General features: G+C 51.2%; 9 protein-coding genes across 9 annotated transcripts; 3 read left to right on the forward strand and 6 right to left on the reverse strand.

The window, feature by feature from the left end:
- Positions 1-497: 497 nt before the first annotated feature.
- On the forward strand, positions 498-2,619 carry AUEXF2481DRAFT_28187 (uncharacterized protein; the record flags this gene model as incomplete). The annotated part of the gene is made up of 2 exons (XM_013489899.1): positions 498-2,488; positions 2,550-2,619. 2 exons carry the CDS (start codon positions 498-500, stop codon positions 2,617-2,619), a joined length of 2,061 nt encoding a protein of 686 aa, XP_013345353.1.
- A 270-nt stretch (positions 2,620-2,889) lies between these two features.
- AUEXF2481DRAFT_28188 (uncharacterized protein) lies at positions 2,890-3,810 on the reverse strand (the record flags this gene model as incomplete). Its single annotated transcript, XM_013489900.1, has 1 exon — positions 2,890-3,810. One exon carries the CDS (start codon positions 3,808-3,810, stop codon positions 2,890-2,892), a length of 921 nt encoding a protein of 306 aa, XP_013345354.1.
- Positions 3,811-4,242: 432 nt separating this feature from the next.
- Positions 4,243-6,831, reverse strand: AUEXF2481DRAFT_78672 (uncharacterized protein). The gene is made up of 7 exons (XM_013490058.1): positions 6,745-6,831; positions 6,624-6,681; positions 6,246-6,573; positions 5,921-6,193; positions 5,826-5,872; positions 5,451-5,771; positions 4,243-5,397 (listed from the first exon to the last, which is right to left on the reverse strand). The coding sequence occupies exons 1-7, from the start codon at positions 6,809-6,811 to the stop codon at positions 4,383-4,385; spliced, it is 2,109 nt and encodes a 702-aa protein (XP_013345512.1). The 5' UTR covers positions 6,812-6,831; the 3' UTR covers positions 4,243-4,382.
- Positions 6,832-8,669: 1,838 nt separating this feature from the next.
- Positions 8,670-10,612, reverse strand: AUEXF2481DRAFT_3750 (uncharacterized protein; the record flags this gene model as incomplete). The annotated part of the gene is made up of 2 exons (XM_013489820.1): positions 8,670-10,517; positions 10,574-10,612. The coding sequence occupies 2 exons, from the start codon at positions 10,610-10,612 to the stop codon at positions 8,670-8,672; spliced, it is 1,887 nt and encodes a 628-aa protein (XP_013345274.1).
- A 1,053-nt stretch (positions 10,613-11,665) lies between these two features.
- On the reverse strand, positions 11,666-13,025 carry AUEXF2481DRAFT_38481 (uncharacterized protein). Its single transcript, XM_013489979.1, has one exon. The coding sequence runs from the start codon at positions 12,847-12,849 to the stop codon at positions 11,941-11,943; it is 909 nt and encodes a 302-aa protein (XP_013345433.1). The 5' UTR covers positions 12,850-13,025; the 3' UTR covers positions 11,666-11,940.
- A 186-nt stretch (positions 13,026-13,211) lies between these two features.
- Positions 13,212-15,559, reverse strand: AUEXF2481DRAFT_78674 (uncharacterized protein). Its single transcript, XM_013490059.1, has 4 exons — positions 15,279-15,559; positions 15,040-15,209; positions 14,483-14,984; positions 13,212-14,430 (listed from the first exon to the last, which is right to left on the reverse strand). Exons 1-4 carry the CDS (start codon positions 15,495-15,497, stop codon positions 13,570-13,572), a joined length of 1,752 nt encoding a protein of 583 aa, XP_013345513.1. The 5' UTR covers positions 15,498-15,559; the 3' UTR covers positions 13,212-13,569.
- Positions 15,560-15,734: 175 nt separating this feature from the next.
- On the reverse strand, positions 15,735-16,364 carry AUEXF2481DRAFT_38483 (uncharacterized protein). Its single transcript, XM_013489980.1, has one exon. The coding sequence runs from the start codon at positions 16,268-16,270 to the stop codon at positions 16,052-16,054; it is 219 nt and encodes a 72-aa protein (XP_013345434.1). The 5' UTR covers positions 16,271-16,364; the 3' UTR covers positions 15,735-16,051.
- Positions 16,365-16,844: 480 nt separating this feature from the next.
- On the forward strand, positions 16,845-21,002 carry AUEXF2481DRAFT_64115 (uncharacterized protein; the record flags this gene model as incomplete). The annotated part of the gene is made up of 3 exons (XM_013490038.1): positions 16,845-19,753; positions 19,804-20,775; positions 20,831-21,002. The coding sequence occupies 3 exons, from the start codon at positions 16,845-16,847 to the stop codon at positions 21,000-21,002; spliced, it is 4,053 nt and encodes a 1,350-aa protein (XP_013345492.1).
- A 1,216-nt stretch (positions 21,003-22,218) lies between these two features.
- AUEXF2481DRAFT_28194 (uncharacterized protein) lies at positions 22,219-24,510 on the forward strand (the record flags this gene model as incomplete). The annotated part of the gene is made up of 1 exon (XM_013489901.1): positions 22,219-24,510. The coding sequence occupies one exon, from the start codon at positions 22,219-22,221 to the stop codon at positions 24,508-24,510; it is 2,292 nt and encodes a 763-aa protein (XP_013345355.1).
- Between the last annotated feature and the right edge of the window lie 10 nt (positions 24,511-24,520).

Raw genomic sequence — 24,520 nt, forward strand, 5'->3', positions numbered from 1 at the left:
TAGGTATGGACATGAGGCACGCCGAAGACGTGATCGCGTCCTGTGAGCGATGAATTTCGAGACCGAGTACGAAAACGAACCGATCAGTCCTGATGATTTCGTTGCGCGTTCGAGTGAGTATCAAGCTTTCGCTGCTGCTAGGCAGACAACGGCAGGTGGTAGTGCATCGAGTCAAAGATAGCAAGCAACGCGTACGAAGTCGGATGAAGTCAATGCCGGAGACCCTCGGCTGCGGACTTTGCGTGTGTTAAACTTTCGATGACCTCTTCTGCCCCTCGATTTCTCCACTCTGCTAGCAACGGCAGGCAGCACCCGTTCACGGTCTCGGCAATGCATTTCAGCAGAGCATCAGGTCCCAGTGTGACAACCAGATATTTCTTTTCTGGTGACCAGGATTCCAGCTGAGTGCGCGGCCTGCTTGATGCGGCAATGATTCGCTGGCGCATAACAAATTCGCCCTCATTTAATGCACTGGATCAGCGCGACGCGCTCGCAGCATGTCGCAGGCTGTAGCCGACCAACCTAGGAAGCGCCGACGAGTGACGCAGGCCTGTCATAGATGCAGGTCGAAGAAATACAAATGCGACAGCGTCCGTCCAACATGCTCTACGTGCCAGGCTTCTGATGCTGAGTGCATTTACGGTACTGTGGTCAAACGCCGCGGCCTCCAATCTGGATACGTCAGGGCACTCGAAATACTATGGGGCTTGGTTTTCAAGAACATCGAAGGCAGTCAAAACGTGGCTACCCAGCTGCTTGCTAATCTCGCTGTTGTTATCAATCCTGTTGCGACCGGAACCAGTGACAATGACCGCGCAGACGATCTTCTGGAAAGCTGGAGGGGCAGTGGCGTACCCACCGCTATTGAGAGTCTTCTAGACGGCGAGGTTTCCGAAAGTCCAAGGTTACAAAACGGGTCGTCTGGAAATGCTGCTGGCCTTGCAGCTTGGTCCCTGCCACAGCCGGATCCGCTTGTAGCAGGCACGCCGCCATCGCCTGCATCACCGCTACCACCACCGCAATTCACGCCACCACCCATCCATGCGGTGGTCGTTCCAGATGCGACGTACTTGCTAGAGGATATTGAAGCGAGACGTGCGACGCAAGAACTTTGGACGCCACTACCGTCCGACTGGCACGCCCTTACCCAGGTGTACTCCACCGTTGAACACTCATGGTTCCCCGTTCTCGAACGACATGCGCTCTTTCGAGTGGCATACACATACCAAGACCAGTGCGACTCTCGAGCTGTCCTAATTGACCGTCATCGAGGCGACTTCGCAACTCTGTGGGCAGTGTTGACACTCGGCGAAATCCATTCGGGCGGTGTGTCGTCTCCTAGGGCAACACAGTTTCAAGCGTTGTCCAGGTCTTTCCTCCCTGTGGATTATCTGAACGACGACTATCTCAGTCACGCTCAGGCACTGCTTCTCTGGGCTGTCATTCATCTAGGTCGCAGCGAGAAGATGCTTGCGAAGATGGCGTTGGCACAGGCTACTGTGCTTTGTTCTGTTGACACGCACAAAACGACCTCAAATCTCGCTATGTCAGAGCGGCAACGGAATCTTCTTTTGGCCGGATGCTTTGTTATCGACTCACTGTTGTCTTTCTCCACGGGCACAAAACCGCGATCAACAATTGAGGAGCTTCCTACAACAGCGCCCTGCGATGCGTCCGGCCCTGATGAGTGGGAACCCTTCGTTGATAGATTCGGACCACAGAGCTTCTCGAGTTCTACTAGCTCAAGCACTCTAGCGGTACCCAGTCGTGCGTCTAGCACATTCAACTGTCTTGTCAGACTAACATCTATCCTGAATGCCGCTGTGCACAGGCACATGCCTGGAGCTGCGCTTGCTGCTACCCTTGAGACGTGGACAATGAGCCTACCTACTCACCTCGCGATGACTGTATCATCGATCCGCAGTACCACAAAAAATCTTTTACCGCCGCAACTTCACCTTCGAGCAATTTATTTTGCCACAACATCCGTTATCACTTCTAGACAATCTAATGGACAGAACATTAATTCCAGCGCAAGGGACCAGCTCAATGGAGCTCTCCACCAACTCAGTCACAATTTTGGCGTCAGGGCATTGCCGGCTTCTGTGAGCGTCCTCATTCCTATAATAGGGACTCTGCCACCTGCTAGCTCTGAAGGCTGGTCTCAATATTCTGTCCTACCACACGGCAGCGAAGTACTTGCCGAGTACAAAAGCCTCTGGGGTTGGATTAATAATCCGTCATCTCCCAAGTTTGATGCTCACGCAACAGCAAACTTCCTGTCACACGAATCGTCATACCGTCCCACCATTTCCGAAACAACACATGACCTAGGCGAGGTGTACAACTTCGATACCGACACAGGCGAGCACAACAGGCACATAATGGTATCCGATCTAGACACGTCTGAGCAACTGGATGTAAACATATTTTCGACCACACCGGATCAGTTTAGAGACTACTTGGCTCTGCTTGAGCAAAACGAAAGGTACGTTTCTTGGATGAGTGGTCAAACATTCACATGCAGAGCATCTAACTGACCTCCTCAGCACTGGTAATGGTCAAGACTTCATGCAGTCGCTTGGATTCTTCGAGGATTTTGACTATAGAGATATGTAATATGGTCAAGCCCGAAAGCTGGCATGCGTGTCCCCTGTGACCTGGCTATAAATCTCCGCTATTGTTCCGGAAGCTGTGCGCATTGAAAGCGCACATGCAAGATACGCACCAGGCTGTCACTTGACAGCGCTTAATCAGGATTCTAAGAGCGCCCATAATGACTACGATTTTCCAACCACATGGTATACTCTCGTACATGACGAATAGAGAGTCGAGTCGCATTTGTGATAAGTCCTGGAATGTCTCGGTGGGTCTGATTACGCTATCAGACTAAGATCTATCATCTACGAATGCGGGATTAAGAGTTCGTCCCAATGCATTGTTTACTGCTTCCATCATCTCCGCTTTGGGGGCAGGCCTTCCGGTCCACGCCTCAAACTGTCCGAAGGCCTGTTGTTGCAGTACATCAATACCATCAAAGATCGCCCAGTTGCCTGCCAACTTTACTTTCCGGGTCATCTCGGTCGTCCTTCCGTACGCCATTTCCACCAAGACGCCCTTCTTGACGTTTGAGAAGATTCGATCTGGTACGTCTGACTCTTGAAGTACGTCTGCAGGGACGCACCCGACAATGACTGAGGCCTGGATGTCTGAGCGTTCCTCCAGTCTCGACAGCGAGTCCACAATCTCAATATCGTGGTCAGGGAAGCCCGCAATCAACTTTCGGGCTCTTTCCAGAGTCCTGTTGACGATGACGATGTTGCGAATACCTAGCTTGACGAAAGCATAGACAGCCGCTCGTGCAGCTCCACCTGCTCCCAAGACCACTGCTGTTATTCCCTCCAGCTCCAGGTCGATTTTCCCACCTTGAATGCAACGAGTGATGCCAAGCCAGTCCGTGTTATCGCCGTACAGCTTCCTTTGCTTTGTACCAGGTGCCGTAGAAACAACAATAGTATTCACCGATCCCATCGTCTTTGCCTCTTCTGATATTTCATCCATATAGCGACCGACTTCGAGTTTATGCGGAGCCGTCACCGAAAGTCCGCCTAAGCGAGGATCTTGCAGTAGTCTTTCAACCGAGTCGTCGACATTGGGGACCTCGAAGAGTCCATATGTATGCGGTAATCCCAAGACTTTGAATCCAGTGTTGTGGAGGAGTGGTGAGAATGACCCTTTAATGTTGAAGCCTAGTAGATAATATTGTTTCCCTTGGGCTTCGCTTTGAGCTTCTTCCAGATGTCGAGTCATCTTGTGGGTGACAAAAGTGTAAAGTCAAACTAGATGTGTATAGAGTGATAGCTCTGTGATTTGAGAGTGCTGATATAAAGCGAATTAACTCTGATTATCAAGAGATTGAACTGTTGTGTTGTGTCGGGTAAATACATTGCCGGTCCTCTTCGGGCTGTGTTTCTCTGTCGGTGAAGTTCAGGGTAACTTACTCCCCTGTCGATCTATTCCCGGAGAGAAAGCCGCATGTCAGCTCGGCTATAGTTAGATGTATCCGCCGGAGCTCTGCTTGGGACCAAGGGCTTGTTGTCGTCTCGTTGAAGGTATCTTCCAAGCAAGGCACACAATCTCAATCACTTCTGGTAATGGACCATCCACTCGCGAGCCGGTCTATCTGCGCTCGCTTCCTCATAGCCGCAAAAGTTCACCGCGGTTTGTAAGAGAAAAGTAGTTGCAGCAAATATAGCAAGTATCATTCATCTAGCAACATGTGTGTAAAAGAGCAAACATAGCCATCAATATCGTTCCATCATCACTTTCGTCACATCCGATGAGGATGCCACCCCTAGACCCTAGAATCTCATACCCACATATCACCTCACTCTGCTTTGCTCGCTAGGCCAGGGGAACTCGTAAGAAGGTAAAACCTTCCTGTGCTTGTTGGGCGGAGATGAAGGCCACGACAGCTCTGGCGACGGCTGTAGCTTTCTGAGTGATACCCACGGTTTTAGCGAGTTGCACTCTTGATCGAGGCTTAAGGATTGCGGTGGAAAGAACTGTGCTGAAGGTCGTAGCGAGTCAAGGTCTTGATCCACGCCTGACGACTGTGGTGGGAATGGTCGCAGGACGTCGAGGTCTTGCTCAGGATCAGACGATCGGGGAGGCGCCTCGGAGTGTGGAAGGATGTGATGCGGGTCCCTTGGTCGTCTGATTGTTATCAAAGGAGTCTCGGAGAAGAGTATTGGACCTTCAAGAATTTGTGATGTCGTCTGAGCTGCTGGGCTGGCGGCTAGACAAGCGTCGTCGCCAATCACTTGCTCAGCGACTAGGTCGGCGTCTGAACAAACATTCATCTGGTCACCTTCCACTTCGTCTCGCATCCGAAAGAAATCTAACTGGATCATGTCAGGGTCAGATTGCTGGCGAACCACTTGCGAAGCGCTGGGAGTCGGTAGTGAAATATCACTAGTGTCGATGTTGACCACGATGTCTTCCTTGAGCGTGGCTCTCGGCTTCCAACCGCGGATGGCCTTCTCGTACACAGCGTCGAAACTTGCAGCGCAGATGTGGTTGGTGAACCATGAGTGCTCAAGCGCCTCTTTGGCCGCCAAACGCTTATCCTCTTGCAGCACGAGTAAGGAGGTGACGAAGTCTCTGGCTCTTTTCGGCACAGACTTCCAGCACTCCTTACCTTGATCAATTTGAGTCAAGTCGTAAGCGCTACGAGATCTTGAATTGACTTGCCCAATGTCTTCCACGCTACCTCGGTGATCGAAGACGAGGCTGCCGGTCAATATGAGGGCACTGACAGAACCAACCGACCACATGTCGATTGCACTGCTGTAGCCTTTGTTTTCCGCCATAGTTGGGTTGAGCCTGTTGACCTCACTGTTGGTCATGATTAGTTGGGCTATATCAATACGAAAACTAAATCGACTTACGGGGCGACAAAGCCAAGTGTGCCACAATTCGAGAACATGCGATGTCTTGCGCCAAGTCGACTGGACAGTGTTGCGGGTTGACTGATCCGTTTTGCCATACCGAAGTCTGTCAGGACGATACGAGTGCCACTTTCCCATGAAGACATCAGGATGTTCTCGGGCTTGATGTCGCGGTGAACAACACCATTGCTGTGAAGGTATTCGACTGCCTTGAGCAGCTGACGAGTGATGACTGCGCTGAGCGAGTCGCCGAGGACACCACCTTTGTAAAAGATGTACGAGAAGAGGTCGCCGCCGGTCATCAGTTCTTGGATGATGTAACTGTTTCATAGCGTCAGCGCGAGACTTCGTATCCAAAAAGAAGGAATGGCTGACATGTGATGAGTCGCGATGAAGACTTTCCTCATGTCGATGATGTTGGGCTACAAGGAATCAGTAAATTCTCGACACCTTGGACTGAGATTGCATACATGGCTCAGATCTTTGAGAACATCATATTCAACCTCCAGGCTGTGTATCTTGCGAAGAAGCTTTGTTGATCGCACCTTTGCTCCATGGCTGGATGTGGCCTGAATCGAAGCTTCGTCAAGTGCATCTTGGTCGCGTTCCAAATTTACACCAGCCAAGGAGACAACTTTACATGCTACCTGCTGGCCAGCTGTCTGATCCCAGGCGACAAAGACTTGACCTTGACCACCAGCACCGATGAGTCGAGGATAGATGTTGAACTCTTCCTGAAAACGCTAAAGGGTGGGTGAGTACTTAATGACCGAGGCTGCACACCTTCAGACCTACCTCGACTTCGCAGCTCATGACGAATGACATCTTGGTGTCTTTCTCAGGATTGACCTCCTTGTATTGCACATAAGTTGATTTTGAGAAGTACAAAGAATCCCCATCCTGCAGAAGCACTGGACCCGTTGACTTGGTGAACTGATGATCGAGTCGGACCACAGACCCATCGTCGGCGAGGCAATCACGAACGAGCACAGTTCCGTTCATGGACAGATCCTCGGCGTAGACCATAGGCGCAACATTCCAGGTCGCGGCATCCTCGTCGAATTGCACACACCGAAGGACCAGATGGCGACGGGATATGGTTGGATCGTGGTCATCGACATACCTAAGAGATTAGATACATGGCCAGGATCAACCATCAGGATGGTAGCATACTGTTGAAGTTGCTCCGCGCCGAGGATGATCTCTTGCTTTGGCCAAATACTGAGCACGTCTAAAGGTAAAATAATGAGGAAGGGTCCAACGCGGAGTGAAATACTGTACCGCAAGAACGTACCTTCGGCCACTCTGCGGTCTCGCTCATTGAAAAGTGTCAGATTTGCGACAGGAACCTGCGCCATCATGCCACCTTCCTCAAAGCATGTATGCAATTGAAAAGTGAGGTTGTGGTCAAAAGACAAGTGAAGCTCTTCAAGTGACGTGGCTGGCAGACCAATCAGGCGTCGCGGACGGACCCGAGCTCGCTTATGTCAGCACACGCACGGCCGAGCGTCGCAGCACTATCAATTTGAACTTCGCAGCTTGAGCTTCCCCTCTCTTTCCTCATCACCGCAACTCATCTCGACACTACTGTAAGTTTTTGCTTTGCACCTCCAATTGACTTGGAACTCGACTAACGGTTCATCCTTCAGGCCAAGATGAGAGCCAAGTGGAGAAAGAAGAGAGTTCGCAGACTGAAGCGCAAGAGAAGAAAGACGAGAGCCAGATCGTGAGTTTTATCTTCTGCTTCTGAGCAAAGTGCGCGCAGCCTTGCTAACAACCATTTTAGCAAGTAAATGATTCGCCCCGAAAACTCGATCATCACGGCTCCTTGATATCAATTCCCACATCTTTGGCATTGCCCAAGCTACTATGACGTCGACAAACGCATCCACCCTCGCGACTCTATCGGCCACCACTTTTTCTCAAAACCTTGTCGGATTCGCTCACATGTTTCCGCCATCTTTGCAGCCGACCCACCACAGTTGGCTCGGAAGGCGCATGTTGGCAGCTTGAAGCTGAGGAGGGGAAGAATACAGGTGTGATGTGCACACATTTGTTATCACATGGTTGCAAGACCTAAGGAGTCGGTCAATTCTTTTCACTCATCGAGCTTTATCATGGAGTGTTCATTGCCTGGCATTGGGAAGGATATCTTGTTTCTCTAACACCGGCGCTTGCTTCGTAAGCTGCGCCTTTGAGATCCAAGGGCCTTACCTTTGCGGTTGGCTGTTCTGAAAATCAGAAAACTGCTATTCGCAAAAAACTTGACTGTTCCACTGTGCCCTTGTGATGTAATGTGCCATGATCTTTTGTCTCATGCTGCGACACTGCGCATGTGGTCGCGTGTGACGCCTACACGCATACTCGCTGTGCGATGCTAACATTTTTTTTTGCGAGCTTCCGACCTTGATGGCCCACAGTGCTGTCATCGGTCGGTCCGAATGCTTTGAATTCCCTTGCTCTAATCTCCTGTCTCGTTGCTTTGCACCCTGTCGGCACCCTGCTGTCTTGGTCACGCGATGTCATCGTTAGAGCTCACTCAGTCGACCTGTCGCTACCTAGCCAATGGCTCACGTCCAGACCATCATCAAGCTCAATCACTCTACAAAGCAACGTGTGGGATGAGCTACAAGCAGCGGAGGACAAATCTGCTTCATCCAAAAGCACTGTCGGCATTCTCGTCGAGCTTGGCTTACCTTGCTCAAAGGACGGGAAACCTCGCTCTGGGCTCTGGTAAACTATCAAAGATGTTGATGTTTCTATTCACGGCAGCATCTCTCCCTTGCCCGGCGATGCACTTATCGGTCACCTACATGGTAAAGACGAAGTTATTCAAAGCTGGTCGTAATACTGCCTACACAAAGATGTCGGTCCAGATGAACTCTCCTTTGCAGTCTGTTCTCAGACATCCAATGCTCCGTCTAATACTGCACTTACTAGAATGTAAAGAGGAGTAGAGACTGTCACAATCTGATACTGAAGTTGAGGGAAGAGAGAAAAGTCTGCAACTAGTTGTAGGTTGATGCATTGAGCTCATCAATAGGATGAGATAAGAATGGTGTATTGTAAGTTAGAAACGCCGAATTGATGGCCTTCCTGAAACCCCCATCCCAATATCGCCCTTGCTCTGAGTTCGAGATGCGTCATCCCTGATGCAACATAGTAGAGTTGTTTTGTTGTCATAAATTCATAAGCGCTGGTTTCGCCATCTTCGGGCTCTCAGTAACGAATATGAGGTGCACCGCACGCCTCGTCGGGAACTAAAATGCCGTCCTTAACGCCACCCATCTTCTCGAGCTGATCCATCCAAGTTGGAGGAGGCTTCTTGCTCTTTCCCTTGATGTTCCACCATGCCTTTTTGTCACCAGCTTCCTTTGGCGGCACTGGTGGCGGAGATCGGACCTTGAGAATATCTCTCATGTGACGGTGTTTTTGATCATGCTTGTTGTCGGTTGCTGTTTTGTCTGCTCTGGTGTTGGTGGAAGTACTGCTGATGCTGCCGAGAGGGGTCGGTATGCTCGAGCTGTCGTAGTTGCGGTGCTTAGAGAACCCGGTAGATGTGTTGGCGAAGGCAGGATGTGAGACTGCGTAGTCACCTCCTTGTCTTGAAGACATGGCTCGTATGGTCAGTGTAGGCTCTGGCGTTGTGACACGACCCGCTGACTTGCTGCGTGGGAGAGCGGGATTGATGTTATCGCTGGTGTGAGCAGCGCCAAGGTTGGGCATTTTGGTAGCGGCGGCGAACCTTGGAGAGCGTGTGGGCATATAGACCTCTGGCTTCTCTCGGGCTGGCGAACCGAGACGAGCTGCGATGATTTCGTCCTTTTCGCCCATCACACTATCTACCGACTTTGTGTTCCTGCTGTGTTCGGAATTGATAGGGCGATGTATAGATGACGGCGGTTGTGGGGCACGTCGTGCTGGAGGTGCAGGTTCATCCTCCTTCCATTGATCGAGACTAGGAAGCGGAGGCAGTTCGCGATTGAGGTTGATCTCAGACTTCTTGGAGCTTGAGCAGTCCAATCCTTCGCTCTTTCCTCTTGTCGAGTTCGACCTGCTGACATCAGTCTGGGCATTTTCCTTCTTCAAGGTTCGACCCCAACTTCTCCAGCCACCGCGGATGTCTGGATCTTGAGACTGCGAGTCAGATCGTAATGACGAGCGCGAGGCGGACCTGCTGGGTGGTCGACTGTTGTCCCTGCTCTGGCCTCCGGCGCTGCTTGGACGAATGTATTCTTTGATGTTGTCACGAAGACTTCGGATGCTTCGTGTCCTGCTAGGAGCACGCGACAAGGCTGGTAGTGCAGCATGCTCCTCTGCAGCAGCAGCAGCAGCTTGATTCTGACGGCGACGTTCGAGTTCGTTGCGCATCCACTCAATGGCAGTCGCGTCTGACTTGATTGGGATCTCTTGCTCTGCAGGTATGTGGGAGGAGGCTCTCTTCGAGGTACGCACGGGTGTGATAGCGGCCGAGGTAGGAGCGGTAGAGGTACTCCAGTGGTACTCTGTTACGTCGGTGATGGGCGTAGAGCCATTGGTCTCACCAGAGGGCGAGCGCTTAGCGACGCGCGGGCGTGTACCGACATCGCTGTTGGGAGACAAGACGTTGTTCGGCACAGGAGTCTTCGCACGACTGCCCATAGGAGTATCATACTTAGGTCTGCCAAGAATAGACTGGACAGGATCGATGGCCGGGTCCGACTTTGTGAAGAGCTGATCAATGGGAGCATCTGGGCGGTATGCATACTTCAAGGGGTGCTTGTCGTCGGCCGAATCTGTTCGTGGTGGGAAGGGACGAGAGTCTTGTGATTTGCGCGTGGAAACAGATCTCTTTACAGCCTCATAGTCGAGTGCCTGCTTGGGCTCAACGAAGGCTGTGATATGCGCCTCCGGAGGGACGTAGTGATGTGAGGGCTTGGTGTTGACTAGGATTCCGGCACAGGCTACTCGTAGATCGGCCTCGACCTTTGTTGCCAGAGGGGCGCGACGTCCAGGATACGGTGAGGGCGGTGGACTCTGTAGAGAGTTGGTAGTGGGTATACGATCATCCGCCTTGTGCGGGCCAATCTTGAAGCGCCTGTCAGCCGATGTTTGCCGCATCTATGTGCAGGTGAGAGGCCTACCAGATGGGCTAGACCCAGAGCCAGCTTCTTTCCCTTCATGGTCGTCTTGAATAGAGAGTGAGTGGGGGAGGGGAGAAGGGGTTGGAACAGAGTGGTGAGATGTCAATTAATTGGGCATGTAGCATCCAAAGTCAGTCTTGTACGGCAACAACCAACATCAGCCGCAGCTCGTGGCTAAGGGAGCAGGAGCAAAAGCAAGAGCAGGAGCGATTGCCGTGGCTTCTCTGCGCGACCAGTCCAAGCACCAAACTGTCAGAGACATACTTCTAGTTTCAAGGCCCTTGTGTGATACTCTTGCTGATGCGTAGAACCACCCGTCGCATGCCCTTCCAGACTTCTGCCAAATTGCGAAATTGTCGTCGAGAGAGCCAGTCCGACGCGCCTTCCGCGGATCATTGACCCGACCCACGCTCCTTCCGTGTTTCAGCCTCGTACTCTGAATCACTCAGCGCCTGCCGTTCCTGACACGAGTCTCACTCTGACACGCAGAGCTGCCAGTCGACCTAGCATCTCTCGACAACTTGAAATACATCCATAGCCCCTGGCGACCATCATGTTGCGACTTCATTGCACGCCGATTCCTCTCACCAAACATCTAGCTACCCATCATGTATCACCGTTACACCTTTCTTTTTACCGACGATAAGATTGCAACCGTCAGAGCTCGGTCGTCGGAACCAGCCTTGCACCAAAACAGTGGCTGCTGATGCACCCCACTCACCCGGCCACACAGGCGAGCTTTAATATATTTTGCTGGACCTCCATCTCGCCAAACCACAAGGAGATTTGATTCTGTTCTTCTTCCACGAATCATCTGACCTTACTTGCGTCTACCAAGACATGACTCTGAATCCTCATTGCAAAGGTGACTTTGGCTTCAATATTTCGGCCAATGCTAGCCTGCCCTCCCGGTGAATGGACGGGCTTCATGACCATCGGCCATCGGCTGAAAAGTGCTCGTCATGAGGTTGGGAGTCTCGATCTTTTCTTCACCCTCTTTCCACCGAACACGCGACTGTCTGCTCGTGCAATTGCTCGTTTAACAAGCGATCAAGCCACTCATCGGTGAAGACAGCAAAGTCTCTTTGTTGTGTCCTGATTTTCGATCACCATTCTCAACAGTATTGTCTTGGTAGGTCTTTGGATGATCGAGACGATCGGTTGCTAGACTATGCCTATCCACTATGCGCCTTCAAGATTGTCCAGCAATATTCTCACTTTGAACGTCGTCAGCCTTTGTTGATGCTATGCCATGTGTATGCTGTGTCACCAAGAGGCTGTCATACCCTGACAACATGTCCTGCACCCGTGCCTGTCTAAACACAAGCTCCTACATTTCCTCTACCCATGCTTATCATCCCAAAATCTCACCGCTCCAAGCACCCAGCCATCCACTTGAACCCAGCCATGATCCCGAAAGTTCCCATCACCCACAAAGGCAACACGAAAGGCACAATCGCCCTGTGCAACGGCACCTGCAACATCAACCCCATAACCAATCCCACAATCATCTGCACCTCCACCCAAAACGCCGCCTTATATCCTCCTCCCTCCTCACAAATTTCTCTTCTCCCAAACTTCAACTGTAACCCAATGCAAACCAAAAGTCCAATGACCAAAAATGCAAGAAAACAAATCCCAAAAACGTCCACCCAGAAATATGGATGAAAATGATTCAAGCTCAGAGACACAGAGCCAAATCTCGTCCCAATACTACTCATCTTCCTCCTCTTTCCTGCATCTCCAGCACCAGCTTCTTCATCCCCGCAATCATTGACATAAGTGAGTACCCTACTCAACCTCTCCCTTTGCTCACCTCCTGCATCCACAACTTGCACAATCCCCTCTGCCTCTTCTCCTTCCCCATCCCCAACCAACCCCAACTCAGCAGCAGCAATTTGTCCCAATTCCGCAGCTTCATAGTCCCTGATTCTCTCATGCCAGAGATCAATTTCTATACAATCTATTCTGCTCAAGACATGGGCTTCTAGATCTTGCTCTGGGATGTTGGAGGTTGGGGTCAAGGCTTCAGAGTCGAGACGGGCTTGTTCGAGGATGGCGATGCGGTGGGGATGAAGGGCGAGGATTTGATGTAGAGAGGTGGATGCTGTGGATGTTGTGGAGGGTGGTGGAGGCTGTTCGTGGGGGAGGAGGCAGGTTGTTTCGTCGTAGGCGGTTGTGGTTGTCGAGGTTGTCGGGGTTCGTCGGACGGTGGGTGGTGTGTTGGAGCTGTTTTTGCTTGCTTTGCTGGTTGGGGAAGAGTGGTATGGTGGCATTGTGGCGTTGGTAGGTCAGACCTTGACGCTTATCTGTATGTCGTCGATGTCGATGTGGAGTGTCGTCGCTATTGATGATGATGTTTGGGAGTACCGTGTGTCGATGCTCGTAGTATGATTCACTGCAATCAATTCCTCTCAATGAGCATGCTACGGCCATGGAAGTTATATGTCGCTCGCTTCCATCGCGATGCCTTCTCGTTGATTCCACTTGTGTTATCATCCTGACCTCAGCTCCACGTGCTCTTTCCTATATACACTCCCATCATCTAAACTCTCTTCCAAAGCTCACCAATCGTCGGCCGGAAAACTAACGAACACACACTTGGCACAATCACATGGTCTTTTTGGATACCTCTTAAGCGGTTCTCTGTGTAGATCATGAGAGTCTTTGTATTCGTGTCATTTCTTTCGAATTCTCTCCCACACCCTCGATACTATCTAGTATAGCAAAAGGAGTAAAAGCAAGCCATTGTTGATGCCACGATCCATGATACTCCTACTATTGTGTAATTGCGTAATTGCTTTTTGGACCACCTGCCGACCAAGGGATATAATGCCGGACTCCGAAACTCCGGGTACTTGAAATTATGATGATCGTGTCGTATTGACCAGTGCCGTCGGTGCTGCTAACAAGGAAGTGGTCGTGCTCCGTGGAGAACTTTGCAGCGCGGCAACTGTTCGGACACTGCAAATAAAGAGCAGACATACGAAGCTTCCTCAGATGCTGCCGTTGGTTTGCTGGTCAGGAGCACTCCAAGCGAGCAATGGCGCAGGAGGCGGGTGGGCGTGGTATGTGGGCTGCGCAGGCAGACTGTAGTCCATCGGTACCAAAGGGCGAGGGTGGTGTTCCTCTGCAGTCGGTGCAGGCGTAGGCTCGTCTTGTGTCGACAAATTCGCAGAACTTTGTCGAGCGGCCGAGGCATTGGAGACGCCGGCAATAGGTGGTGGCTTCTCCTCGATAGGTGAGGTTTCCATCTTCGTCGACTCTTGAGGTCTCTTTCTGAGCTTCAGTTTGACAACAAGGCTTCTCTTCACACCCTCTTGGTCTAGATCCATGTCGTCCTCGTCCTCTCCATCAGCCATATCGACATCATCCTCATCGTTATCGTCATCGTCGCCTCCGTCCCACTCGTTCCCGCTGGAAGGTGCATCCTCCTCTTCGCTGTCTTCGTCCAAGCTGTTGTAGCCTCGCGACTTCCTCTTTCGGTCCTCGTGAAGCGGTGAGATTCGCGTACTGTTTCTAGTCGCTCTTCCTCCGGAAGTGTGTGACGTCTCCGAAGCGGCATAGTCTGGTGTCTCGACTTGGCCGCTGAGCAGCGACTCGCCATAAATACCAGTTCTCGCAGGGCGGACGTGGCGACCGCTGGCAGTGACGACGGGGCCCATGTCGGCAGGCGTGGAATGTCCAGAGTGTCTTCCAGAACGACGTGAGCCAGTAGCATCAGACTCATCTTCGTTGTCGGAATAGTTGTAACGGATGCGCTTGCCGCGAGTGCGGCCTTCGTAGAGGGAGAAACCAGGCTCAGGCTTTGTGAATTGTGCCTTGCGCGCTTGTCGGTACTCGCGACGTCTGCGTTTCTGAGAGGGAGTTAATGCTTGTGTAGAATGAAGCGAAATTGGGCAGATTCACCTCTTCCGATGCCTCGAAGCGTGGCACAGCAGCCTTGACCTTCTCGGCCAGGCGACGAGCGGCTTGTGTGTTGTCCTTGGTCTCGAGTTTCTCTACCAAGGCATTGACGCCATCAATTGTCTCTGCAACGCTCCACCATTGAGGGTGTTGGGTAAGGCGGTTGGCTTCACGGTATACGCGGAAGCTGGTATCCTCTTGGCCCTCGATCAGGTAATACTTTCTCTTGTCACCGTCATAGCCCCAGTGCTGAACTGACAGGGGCTGGTTGATGTCATCTTCGCGACGAGAAACCTTGTATGAGTCCTTGATGGTTTGTGAGACAACGTCAGATGATGTGAGCGACCAAATGGCGAGAGTGCGGAGGAGGTTCAAACGTTCGGCGGGCGACATGTCGGGGAAGGTTCTGCTGCCGGCGAGAGGGTTGACGCGGTTCCATGACAGCGGCCATTGGTGCTTCTGTGTTGATAGAGCTTCTTCCATTGCGCGACCATGGTGGCCGCGTCTATTCATATGTCAGTACCGTGATGGATGAGCAGCATGTTGTGCCCAATACTCACTCGACGGGCTTCTTGCGGTTCAAAACAAGCGCGAGCATGGCGCACATCAACTCTTCAACTTGCGACGACGGAGGTGACTCGGCGACACCGCTTTCAATATCTTGAGGACCAAAATGAGGTAGCTTGGGTGGGAAGGCATGGCTGAAGCGAGATCGGAACATGACAAGGAACTGTTCAATGCTACATTAGCAATGCTTGCTATGTCGCGTCGGTACGCGTCTGTGATCGGGGACACATACAGCGACATCAGGATTGTCGGCGAGGGATTCTTCGTGAGGTGGGGAGGGAGATCTCTTTGGTCGCGGCGGTGAAGGTGGAGTCGGAGGAGTAACAGGAGCCTTCTTCTTTCTGGGCGCTGCCTTCTTGCCCTTTGCCATTTTTGTAAAGATGGGAGCCAGAGTCTTTTCGTCGTCGCTCGGCGGTGCCGATGAAAGGCTGGAGGAATCCGAATCACTCATGATGCGCCGTGACTTTGTGGTTTGTCAATTGTAATCAAAGGGCCGCACGTAACAAAGTGAAGGCAGGAGCGCGTGAATGCGCGTTGGCGTACATGGGGAAACTAAACTTAATGACATCGCTCGGTCCGTGCGCTCGTCACCTCCGTCGTCCAAACTGAGATAGATATTCTCCGGGTACTCAATTGGTTTGCGACTTGACTCTGCTGTCTACATGCAAAGGCGTTGAATGTCTTTATGACTTGAATAGCATGATGATTTGGAGTTTGTCTAGTCTGCCTTGTCTATTGGACTACAAGGTGAGGGAACCATGGAGTGAAGCTCGTCTCTCTTTGACGATTGTCAAGATACCCAACTCGATCACGTTCGCCCTTAACCATGATGTTCGATCACAAGAAGCCGCCCGAGCACAGTAAATATAGCAGTCGATGGTTTGTGTAAATTGTACAGGTTACTAATGTGTTTGTGGGAGTTTATTGGAGTTTTATCGTGTAATTATCTCGGTGTGCCCACCACCCTGCTCGTCCTACCATCCGACTCATATCGCACCAGCACAGTCATGCTCCTTGCACGTCTTCCTTGTCTGTATCGTGAAGTTGTCGAAAAGGAGGTGGCGTTCTGGTTATGTTCAGCCCTCGTAAAGCTTCAGAGAAACTGCTTGGACGGGATTGGGCGGCAGCGACCAAATAATCTGCGGTCAGGACCAGCACCAAGCCTTGGAGAACTAGGAATGCCGATTTGGCAGGCGTTGGATTTGACGTATGCCGCAGAGGCATCTCAGTGATATTTTGAGAGTAAGGAGATGTGTTCGTGAGATGGGACAGAGAAGATTAGCAGCTATCCTCACGGCAGACGAGCAGCATACGAGTGAGATGGAGCTGAGTTGGTGGTGCGGAGGTCGATGGCTATTATTACGACAGGCTTGGCAGGGTTTAGCGGAGCAATGCGACTCTGATTGGCTGGGTGGCACCTCCTGAATGGCGAGGAAGTCGCAACCGCTGTGGCAGTTTGAAGCGTGCAGGTGCTTGCTACGAGTACGTGCAACGCTTCAGAAGGAAGGTAGGCCAGCTTACACAGCCCAGTATTGCTATTTTCTATCTCCTCGCCAGACACCGGCACGTCGTGACAAGAGCATTCATGTCTTCGTGACAGCCTTCGCATCGCCATTGATCTTCTATTCCGTACGCTTTGGTCGCATCGTCACTGTCCAAGTAGCCTTACCGCCGTCTGCCGAATGGTCGCATCTGCCTCGCTCACCCCGTATTGACCCGCGACCCTCCCCTCGACCGCGAACCCCTCGACGTGACTATCAGCGAACGCGCGCATTGTCGACACACCTGTTCAGTAGTCATGGCCGGGAGACCTCATGGTCAGGCGTCTCCGTCTGCCAATTCGGACCTCCTGCTGGACTTGGACGACCAGCCCATCTACAATTCTGGCAAGCCCCCGCCTACCGATGACGACCACCTGCTCCTCCACCACAACATTGATGCCTCTGATGCTCCGAGAGCCTCGACCTCTTATGACGACTTCGTGGGTTCCTCTTCGACAGCTGGTCTGCCTGGAGGTCCTGGTGCTCCGGCAACGACTGGCTTGCACATCCCCATGCACGACACTATAGGAAGACAATATTCCCAGACCTCCGAGCTGAACAACTACCAGAGATACTCCGACCTCGACGATCTTCCAGATGACTCCAACTACTACGCGTCAGGAGGAGGCGTGGACGAGGACAACATGCCAGGTCTGCATGAATCACGCTTCACCAGTCACGGACGTAATAGAAACAGCATAATGGGCATTGGAGGAAGCATCGTGGACCGCGCCAAGAATATATTTGGTGCCAACGCTGGTGGCTATTCAGAAATGGATCTGCCCTTGACCGAAGCTGGTGCTCGTTCTTCTCACATTGCATCCGGAGGTGTTGATGCTCTTCCGTCTGCACCACCACCAGCAAAGCGCACACCAGGAGCAAAGTTCAAGTTTGGCCTTGGTAGATCAGGCCCGGATCCTAACGCCGCTGGTCCTCGTATTATCCATCTCAACAACCCTCCAGCGAACGCCGCCAACAAGTACGTGGACAACCATGTCTCCACGTCCAAGTACAACTTTGCATCTTTCCTGCCAAAGTTCTTGTTTGAGCAATTCTCAAAGTACGCCAACTTGTTCTTCTTGTTCACTGCCATTCTGCAACAGATTCCCGGTGTTTCTCCCACAAGTAGATACACCACAATAGTGCCACTGGGCATTGTCCTTTTGGTGTCTGCTGGTAAAGAGATGGTTGAAGACTCGCGCAGAAAGTCCCAGGACAAACAGCTCAACACCTCCAAGGCCCGCGTCTTGCGGGGCTCGAGTTTCCAGGACAGCAACTGGATCAACATAGCAGTTGGAGATGTTGTCCGTGTAGAGTCTGAAGAACCGTTCCCCGCCGATCTCGTGCTTGTGGCCAGTTCCGAGCCAGAAGGTCTTTGCTACATTGAAACGGCAAACCTTGATGGTGAAACAAACTTGAAAATCAAACAAGCCATACCAGAGACTGCCAACCTTGTTAGTCCTGCCGATATCAGCAGACTCGGTGGCAGGATCCGTTCTGAGCCTCCCAACAGTAGTCTGTACACATACGAGGCTACCATGACCATGCAATCAGGCGGAGGCGAGAAGGAGTTGCCTTTGAATCCTGAGCAACTCCTCTTGCGTGGTGCTACTCTACGAAACACGCCTTGGGTGCATGGCATCGTCGTGTTTACTGGACATGAGACAAAACTCATGCGCAACGCCACGGCCACTCCGATCAAGAAGACCGCTGTAGAGCGCCTAGTCAACTTGCAGATTCTCATGCTCGGTGGTATCCTGGTGACCCTTAGTATCATCAGTTCCATCGGCGACCTTACCATGCGAGCCACCTCTGGCAAGAAGATGTGGTACCTAGCCTATACTCCAGTCAATGGTGGAAAACAGTTCTTCAGTGATTTCTTCACCAACTGGGTTTTGTACTCAAACTTGGTACCCATTTCGCTCTTCGTCACGATTGAAATTATCAAATACTGGCAAGCCATTCTCATCAGCTCGGACCTTGACATCTACTACGACAAGACGGACACACCTGCTAATTGCAGAACGTCTTCACTTGTCGAAGAACTGGGCCAAGTTGAGTACATCTTTTCCGACAAGACAGGCACTCTGACCTGCAATATGATGGAGTTCAGACAAAGTTCTATCGCAGGAATACAATACGCCGACGAAGTTCCTGAAGACAGAAGGGCAACTGGAGAAGATGGTGATATGGGCATATTCGACTTCACTCGCCTGGAACACAATAGAAGGAATCATCCATCTGCTGAGATCATCAACCAGTTCCTGACCCTACTCTCCACCTGTCATACAGTTATCCCTGAGACAAATGCAGAGAAAGGAGGCAAGATCAAGTATCAAGCGGCTTCGCCAGACGAGGGTGCCTTGGTCGAGGGCGCTGTCACGCTCGGATACAAGTTCGTTGCACGCAAACCACGTTCAGTCATGATCGAGGTGCAAGGTGTTCAGTCTGAGTTTGAGCTGCTGGCCGTCTGTGAGTTCAACTCGACCAGGAAACGCATGTCAACGATCTTCAGATGCCCTGATGGTAAGATCAGGTGCTACTGCAAAGGCGCTGATACCGTCATCTTGGAACGCCTGGGCGGTGACAATCCCTTTGTCGAAGCTACTTTGCAGCATCTTGAGGAGTACGCCGCAGAAGGACTAAGAACGTTGTGTCTCGCCATGCGCGAAGTTCCGGAAGAGGAGTTCAGGGAGTGGCAGCGAGTCTACAGCGAAGCTGCTACCACAGTTGGCGGTAACCGAGCTGATGAGATGGATAAGGCAGCTGAGCTCATCGAGCACGACTTTACGCTCCTTGGTGCTACAGCGATTGAAGACAAACTACAGGATGGCGTACCGGACACAATCCATACATTGCAGACTGCTGGGATCAAAATCTGGGTCCTAACAGGAGACAGACAAGAGACCGCGATCAACATTGGCATGAGTTGCAAGCTTATCAGCGAGGATATGACTCTTCTGATCGTCAACGAGGACAATGCAGCCGCCACTCGGGACAACTTACAGAAGAAGCTAACCGCTGTGCAGAGCCAGTTCCAGACTGGCATAACAATTGATACTCTGGCACTTGTCATTGACGGCAAGTCTCTTACATTCGCACTTGAAAAAGAGATGGAGAAGCTCTTCTTGGACTTGGCTGTAGTCTGTAAAGCTGTGATTTGCTGGTATGTGCCGTCTGTTTCGTCCATTACGAACATCTGCTGATCAAGTATAGTCGTGTCTCGCCATTACAAAAAGCCCTTGTCGTCAAGCTTGTCAAGCGTCACAAGAAAGCCATCCTCCTAGCAATTGGCGATGGTGCCAATGATGTCTCCATGATCCAAGCCGCACATATCGGTATTGGTATCTCAGGTGTCGAAGGTCTTCAGGCCGCACGATCAGCCGACGTTTCCATTGCGCAGTTCCGATACCTTCGCAAGTTGTTACTCGTCCATGGAGCCTGGTCATACCAAAGAATCTCCAAGATGATCCTATACTTCTACTACAAGAACACCGCACTTTTCATGACCCAGTTCTGGTACTCGTTCCAAAACGGCTTCTCCGGAGAAGTCATCTTCGAATCCTGGACGATGAGTTTCTACAACGTTCTGTTCACCGTCATGCCACCATTCGTCCTCGGTATCTTTGATCAGTACGTCTCAGCTCGTTTGCTCGATCGATACCCTCAACTCTACCAACTCAGTCAAAAGGGTGTGTTTTTCAGGATGCATTCCTTCTTCAGCTGGGTAGCAAACGGATTCTATCATTCTCTCATCCTGTATTTTGTCTCTGAGCTCATCTGGCTGTACGATTTACCACAGAGCGATGGTAAGATTGCTGGCCACTGGGTATGGGGAACTGCTCTCTACACAGCAGGTCTTATCACCACGCTTGGAAAAGCAGCACTCATCACAAACCTCTGGACCAAGTATACTGTGATTGCCATTCCTGGCAGTCTTGTGGTCTGGTTCATCTTCTTGCCTATCTATGCAACGGTCGCACCCAAACTCGGATTCAGCATGGAGTATGCTGGTGTGGTGCCAAGACTGTTCCCCAGTCTCGCCTTCTGGCTAACAATCATCGTTACGCCAGTCCTTTGTCTACTTAGAGACTACGCCTGGAAGTATGCCAAGCGCATGTATTACCCTCAGGCATACCATCACGTCCAGGAAATCCAGAAGTACAACATTCAGGATTACCGGCCAAGGTACGTGCAATATTGTCATTGCTTTGTAGACTCGAGATCACTAACAAGACAACAGGATGGAGCAATTTCAGAAGGCTATTCGCAAGGTCCGCCAAGTGCAGCGCATGCGAAAACAGCGTGGTTACGCGTTTTCGCAAACCGACGAATCGCAGGCCAGAGTCTTACAGGCTTATGATACTACGAGAGAAAGAGGTAGATATGGCGAGATGGCGAGTAGCAGAAATTAAGGCAGCAGGTTTGTGTTTATATGCATGTATGGGATATGACAAGCTCTCTCTCTTCCATCGGCGTTCCGATACTGGAAATCACTGTGCCTTCTTACAGCGACGTTTTCCGGAGAGCAGCTGCAGCTGGGATCACAGCATTTCTGAACTTGTCGGCAACCCCCTCGTTGGCGCAATGGCTCTCCAGATTTGATCTCCAGCCCCAAATAGGGCTGTAAAAAGGCAGGAACAAATTTGAAATGATCGTAGTTGTCCGTGGAGAACAGCATTTTTTCGTCTCTCAGCGGAGGATGCAACGATTTTGAAAATGACTGTGCATTTTTACAGGATCACGAGGGAGTAGCCACTGCACTTGGGAGACGCTAGCCCCTGTTTTCGTTCAGACAGGGTACGTTCAGAAACAGAGTTCTCCAGCATCAAGCATCACGTTCTAATTGGGCTGTAAAAAGGCAGAAACAAATTTGGAACGATCGTCGTTGTCTGTGGAGAACAACAATTTCTCGTCTCTCAGCGTAGGTTGCACCGATTTTGAAAAAAACTGTGCATTTTACAGGAGCTTGGAGTGTGCAGCACCTGCTTCTGGGAGATCAAGTTCGTTCCAGGGGTTCATGGACCTGATTAAATCTAGGAGATTCACTTTTTTCTGATCGCATGGTTCACTCGAATATACTCTGGACTCACTAATATGTTCACTTCTCGACTCACTTGAACACTGACTTACTGGCACGTTCACTCTCGACTCACAATGTATATCACTTGGTATGAAATTATGCTAATGCATCTCACTACGAGGAACTATCAGCAACGCTCTCGTCGACTAGCTGCGGAGTTATATTGCCTCCTTAGTTGCTGGAAGTACGGCTCCAATTCATTTACATTACCCTTCCGTCTCACCACGCGCGTGTCACGGATCCCGTCCTCGCCAGTGACTCTCCCACCTGCCTCATCATCATCGGAACTCGCTCCGACGCCTTTCGCGCGACATTCTGGAAGGGACCCCGCTCTTAACCACTTCATCGTCACTCGACACACTGCCCAACGCGACTTACTGCGGGATTTCCGCCGGGATCTTGTCGTGCTCGACGTATTAAAAAACTCGATACAACCTCGACGTATTTCATAACTCGATTACGACCTCGACGCCTACTCTTGGACATCCTCTTCGTACAGTTCGAATATCACGACAACAAAATTACGAAAAACCTTCTTCTCTTCCAACATGATTGAGAGATCGTCAAGTCGTAAGCGTAACAGTGTGTATTTGGGAAATGTTGGGGCAGGCCCAAAGAAAAAGGTTCGTTTCGTTACGCCAGAAAAACCCGTCTCTGGTCTAGGACAGTCAATTTTAAGTCGTCCACCCTTCGAGGAAGAGAGTGACAACGACGAGGTCAATACCCCTGTCACAACTCCCAACATCCCCAATCCTCAATCTTTACCCCGATCAACGTCGGAGACAACGTCAGTCCGTGTCATACCAAGGCAGGAACAAATGCAGGCAGACAACAACATACGAACCTCGAGCCCTGATAAGGTCAAGCATGTGGACAACCTGGTTTATAAGCTTGAGAAAGAACAAGAGAAAGCCCGGAAGCAAGTCCAACAACAAGAGAACGATTGGAAACAAGCACAGCATCAAGCCAAGTACAACTCTCCATCGCGCGGGACTGAGGAGCCTATTACCTTTGTAAAAAATCGGCACCTTCTTCGATCTCTGAGAGCGCCTGAAACTCCTACCAAACAGCCACGCAAGCCATCAAAATTCCAAGAGGATTTGGACAATCCACCAGAGTCTGCCTCTCAGCTCTCCAACGCTCCTATACTTACACCAGTTCCGACTTACAGTCTCGCGGCCTCTACTCCCGTCGCTTGGACAGATCTCATGGCACTTGGCTTTACTGAGGAGCATGTGAAGAACTTTGAGCCCAATGATCTGGACAACAAAGTGTGGGATTATCTGCACAGAAATCCGCCTATGGAATGGGCGACAGTCAAAAAGATACTCGACTATTCGGGGATGGCATACGTCCTCGAGACCTTGAAGACCAGGCAGCTATTACTTGGAGCCCAACTTTCTCTCACGAAAGGAAAGAGCCAGGTACCAGCAGAAACATCTCCTGTGGGACAGCCACAGCCACAGCCACAAATACAGCCGCTGCAGCAGACTGAGGTCAACAACAGCCAGCCTCCCAGACCAGCCAAAACAACAGCGGCTGCACCTGTTCCTCAACCACGACCACCCCAAGCTCTCGGCCGGGTGACTGATGCTAAGATTCTAGCCGATACACTGGAGCAAGAACGCCTCACCTGGTCCATCAAAGCAGCAGAATCTCAGCAACGTATCAAAGCCCTCGAAGAAGAAGCCGCCGCAGAAAAGCTCCGAATCCAAGAACAAGAACAGCAACTACAGCTTAAGGCTGAAGTCGTCGACAAGTACCAGAAGTTAAGGGAAGAGCACCAAACACAGAAGGAGAGTCTCAAGGACGAACGTCTACAGCGCAAGAAGGCCGAGAACGATGCAAAGAAAGCCCAGAACGACCTCGCTAGACGAGCTCTTGTACAAGCCGGTTCAGGCAGAAAACACGCCAAAGCTACGAATCTTGGGTTTGCATTTCCTCTAGAGGAGGGAGATGAAGAGGATGAAACAGTGCAGAAGAAAGCTTCTACCAAACGCAGGGCGACGAAATCAACTACAAACGCCGATCTTCGAGTAGACGGGCATCCGACGACGGCAGGGAAATCGTTGCCTCCAGCTGCCATTCAAGCTCTCTACAAGCATCTTGGTAACTGTAAAGACGAGGACGAGGCGGAAGAGCACACGCAGCCAGAACCGATCCAGGAGAAAGACCTTATCCATTTTGTGTACACGGTTTATCGCAAACAGTGGCTCAAAGGAGAGCAAGAGCCAGACGACGACGATAGTGACACACTCGCCTGTGGCACTTACACCCATCTCAACGAAGCCAATGCAGAAGTCACCAACGAAATCCTGCGTCCTCATGGCACGTCCATTATCAGAATCGATCCTTTGCAAGACAGAACTCTGCACCAAGGAGTAGGCAACTATAACATGGCATGGGCACAGATAGATGTACCTACTGGCTCCGTCAAGGTCTGGGTTGAGAGGCAACTGCACACAGAATATAAAGGCGAGCTTCCACTCTTCGAGGCCAGAGGTCTACTCTCCAAGATTGTGTTTGCAGTCAGACAGGAAATCTCGACTGCAGATACGGAAACTGCGCCGGTTATTGAGGAGGACGAGGAGATTTATACCACATTCGACTTGGCGAACAACAAGGCTTCTGAGAAAGTCTTCAAGATGCAGTGGCCAGACACGCAATCTCTGCGCATGGACGATGTTCTCGCCAGAGAAAAGGCGAATCAGGCCAGAAAGGAGATGTTGGAGGACTTGGAAGACAACGGAAAGTGGTTCTCTGAAGAACTCAGCAGGGACGACGGAAGCAAGATCAAAGTCCTCATCGTGCAAAAGACCGTGGTTGGACCCAGAAATTGAAGGGGGGGGG

The sequence above is a fragment of the Aureobasidium subglaciale genome (assembly GCF_000721755.1).
Source record: "Aureobasidium subglaciale EXF-2481 unplaced genomic scaffold scaffold_6, whole genome shotgun sequence".
NCBI classification, from domain to species: Eukaryota; Fungi; Ascomycota; class Dothideomycetes; order Dothideales; family Saccotheciaceae; genus Aureobasidium; species Aureobasidium subglaciale.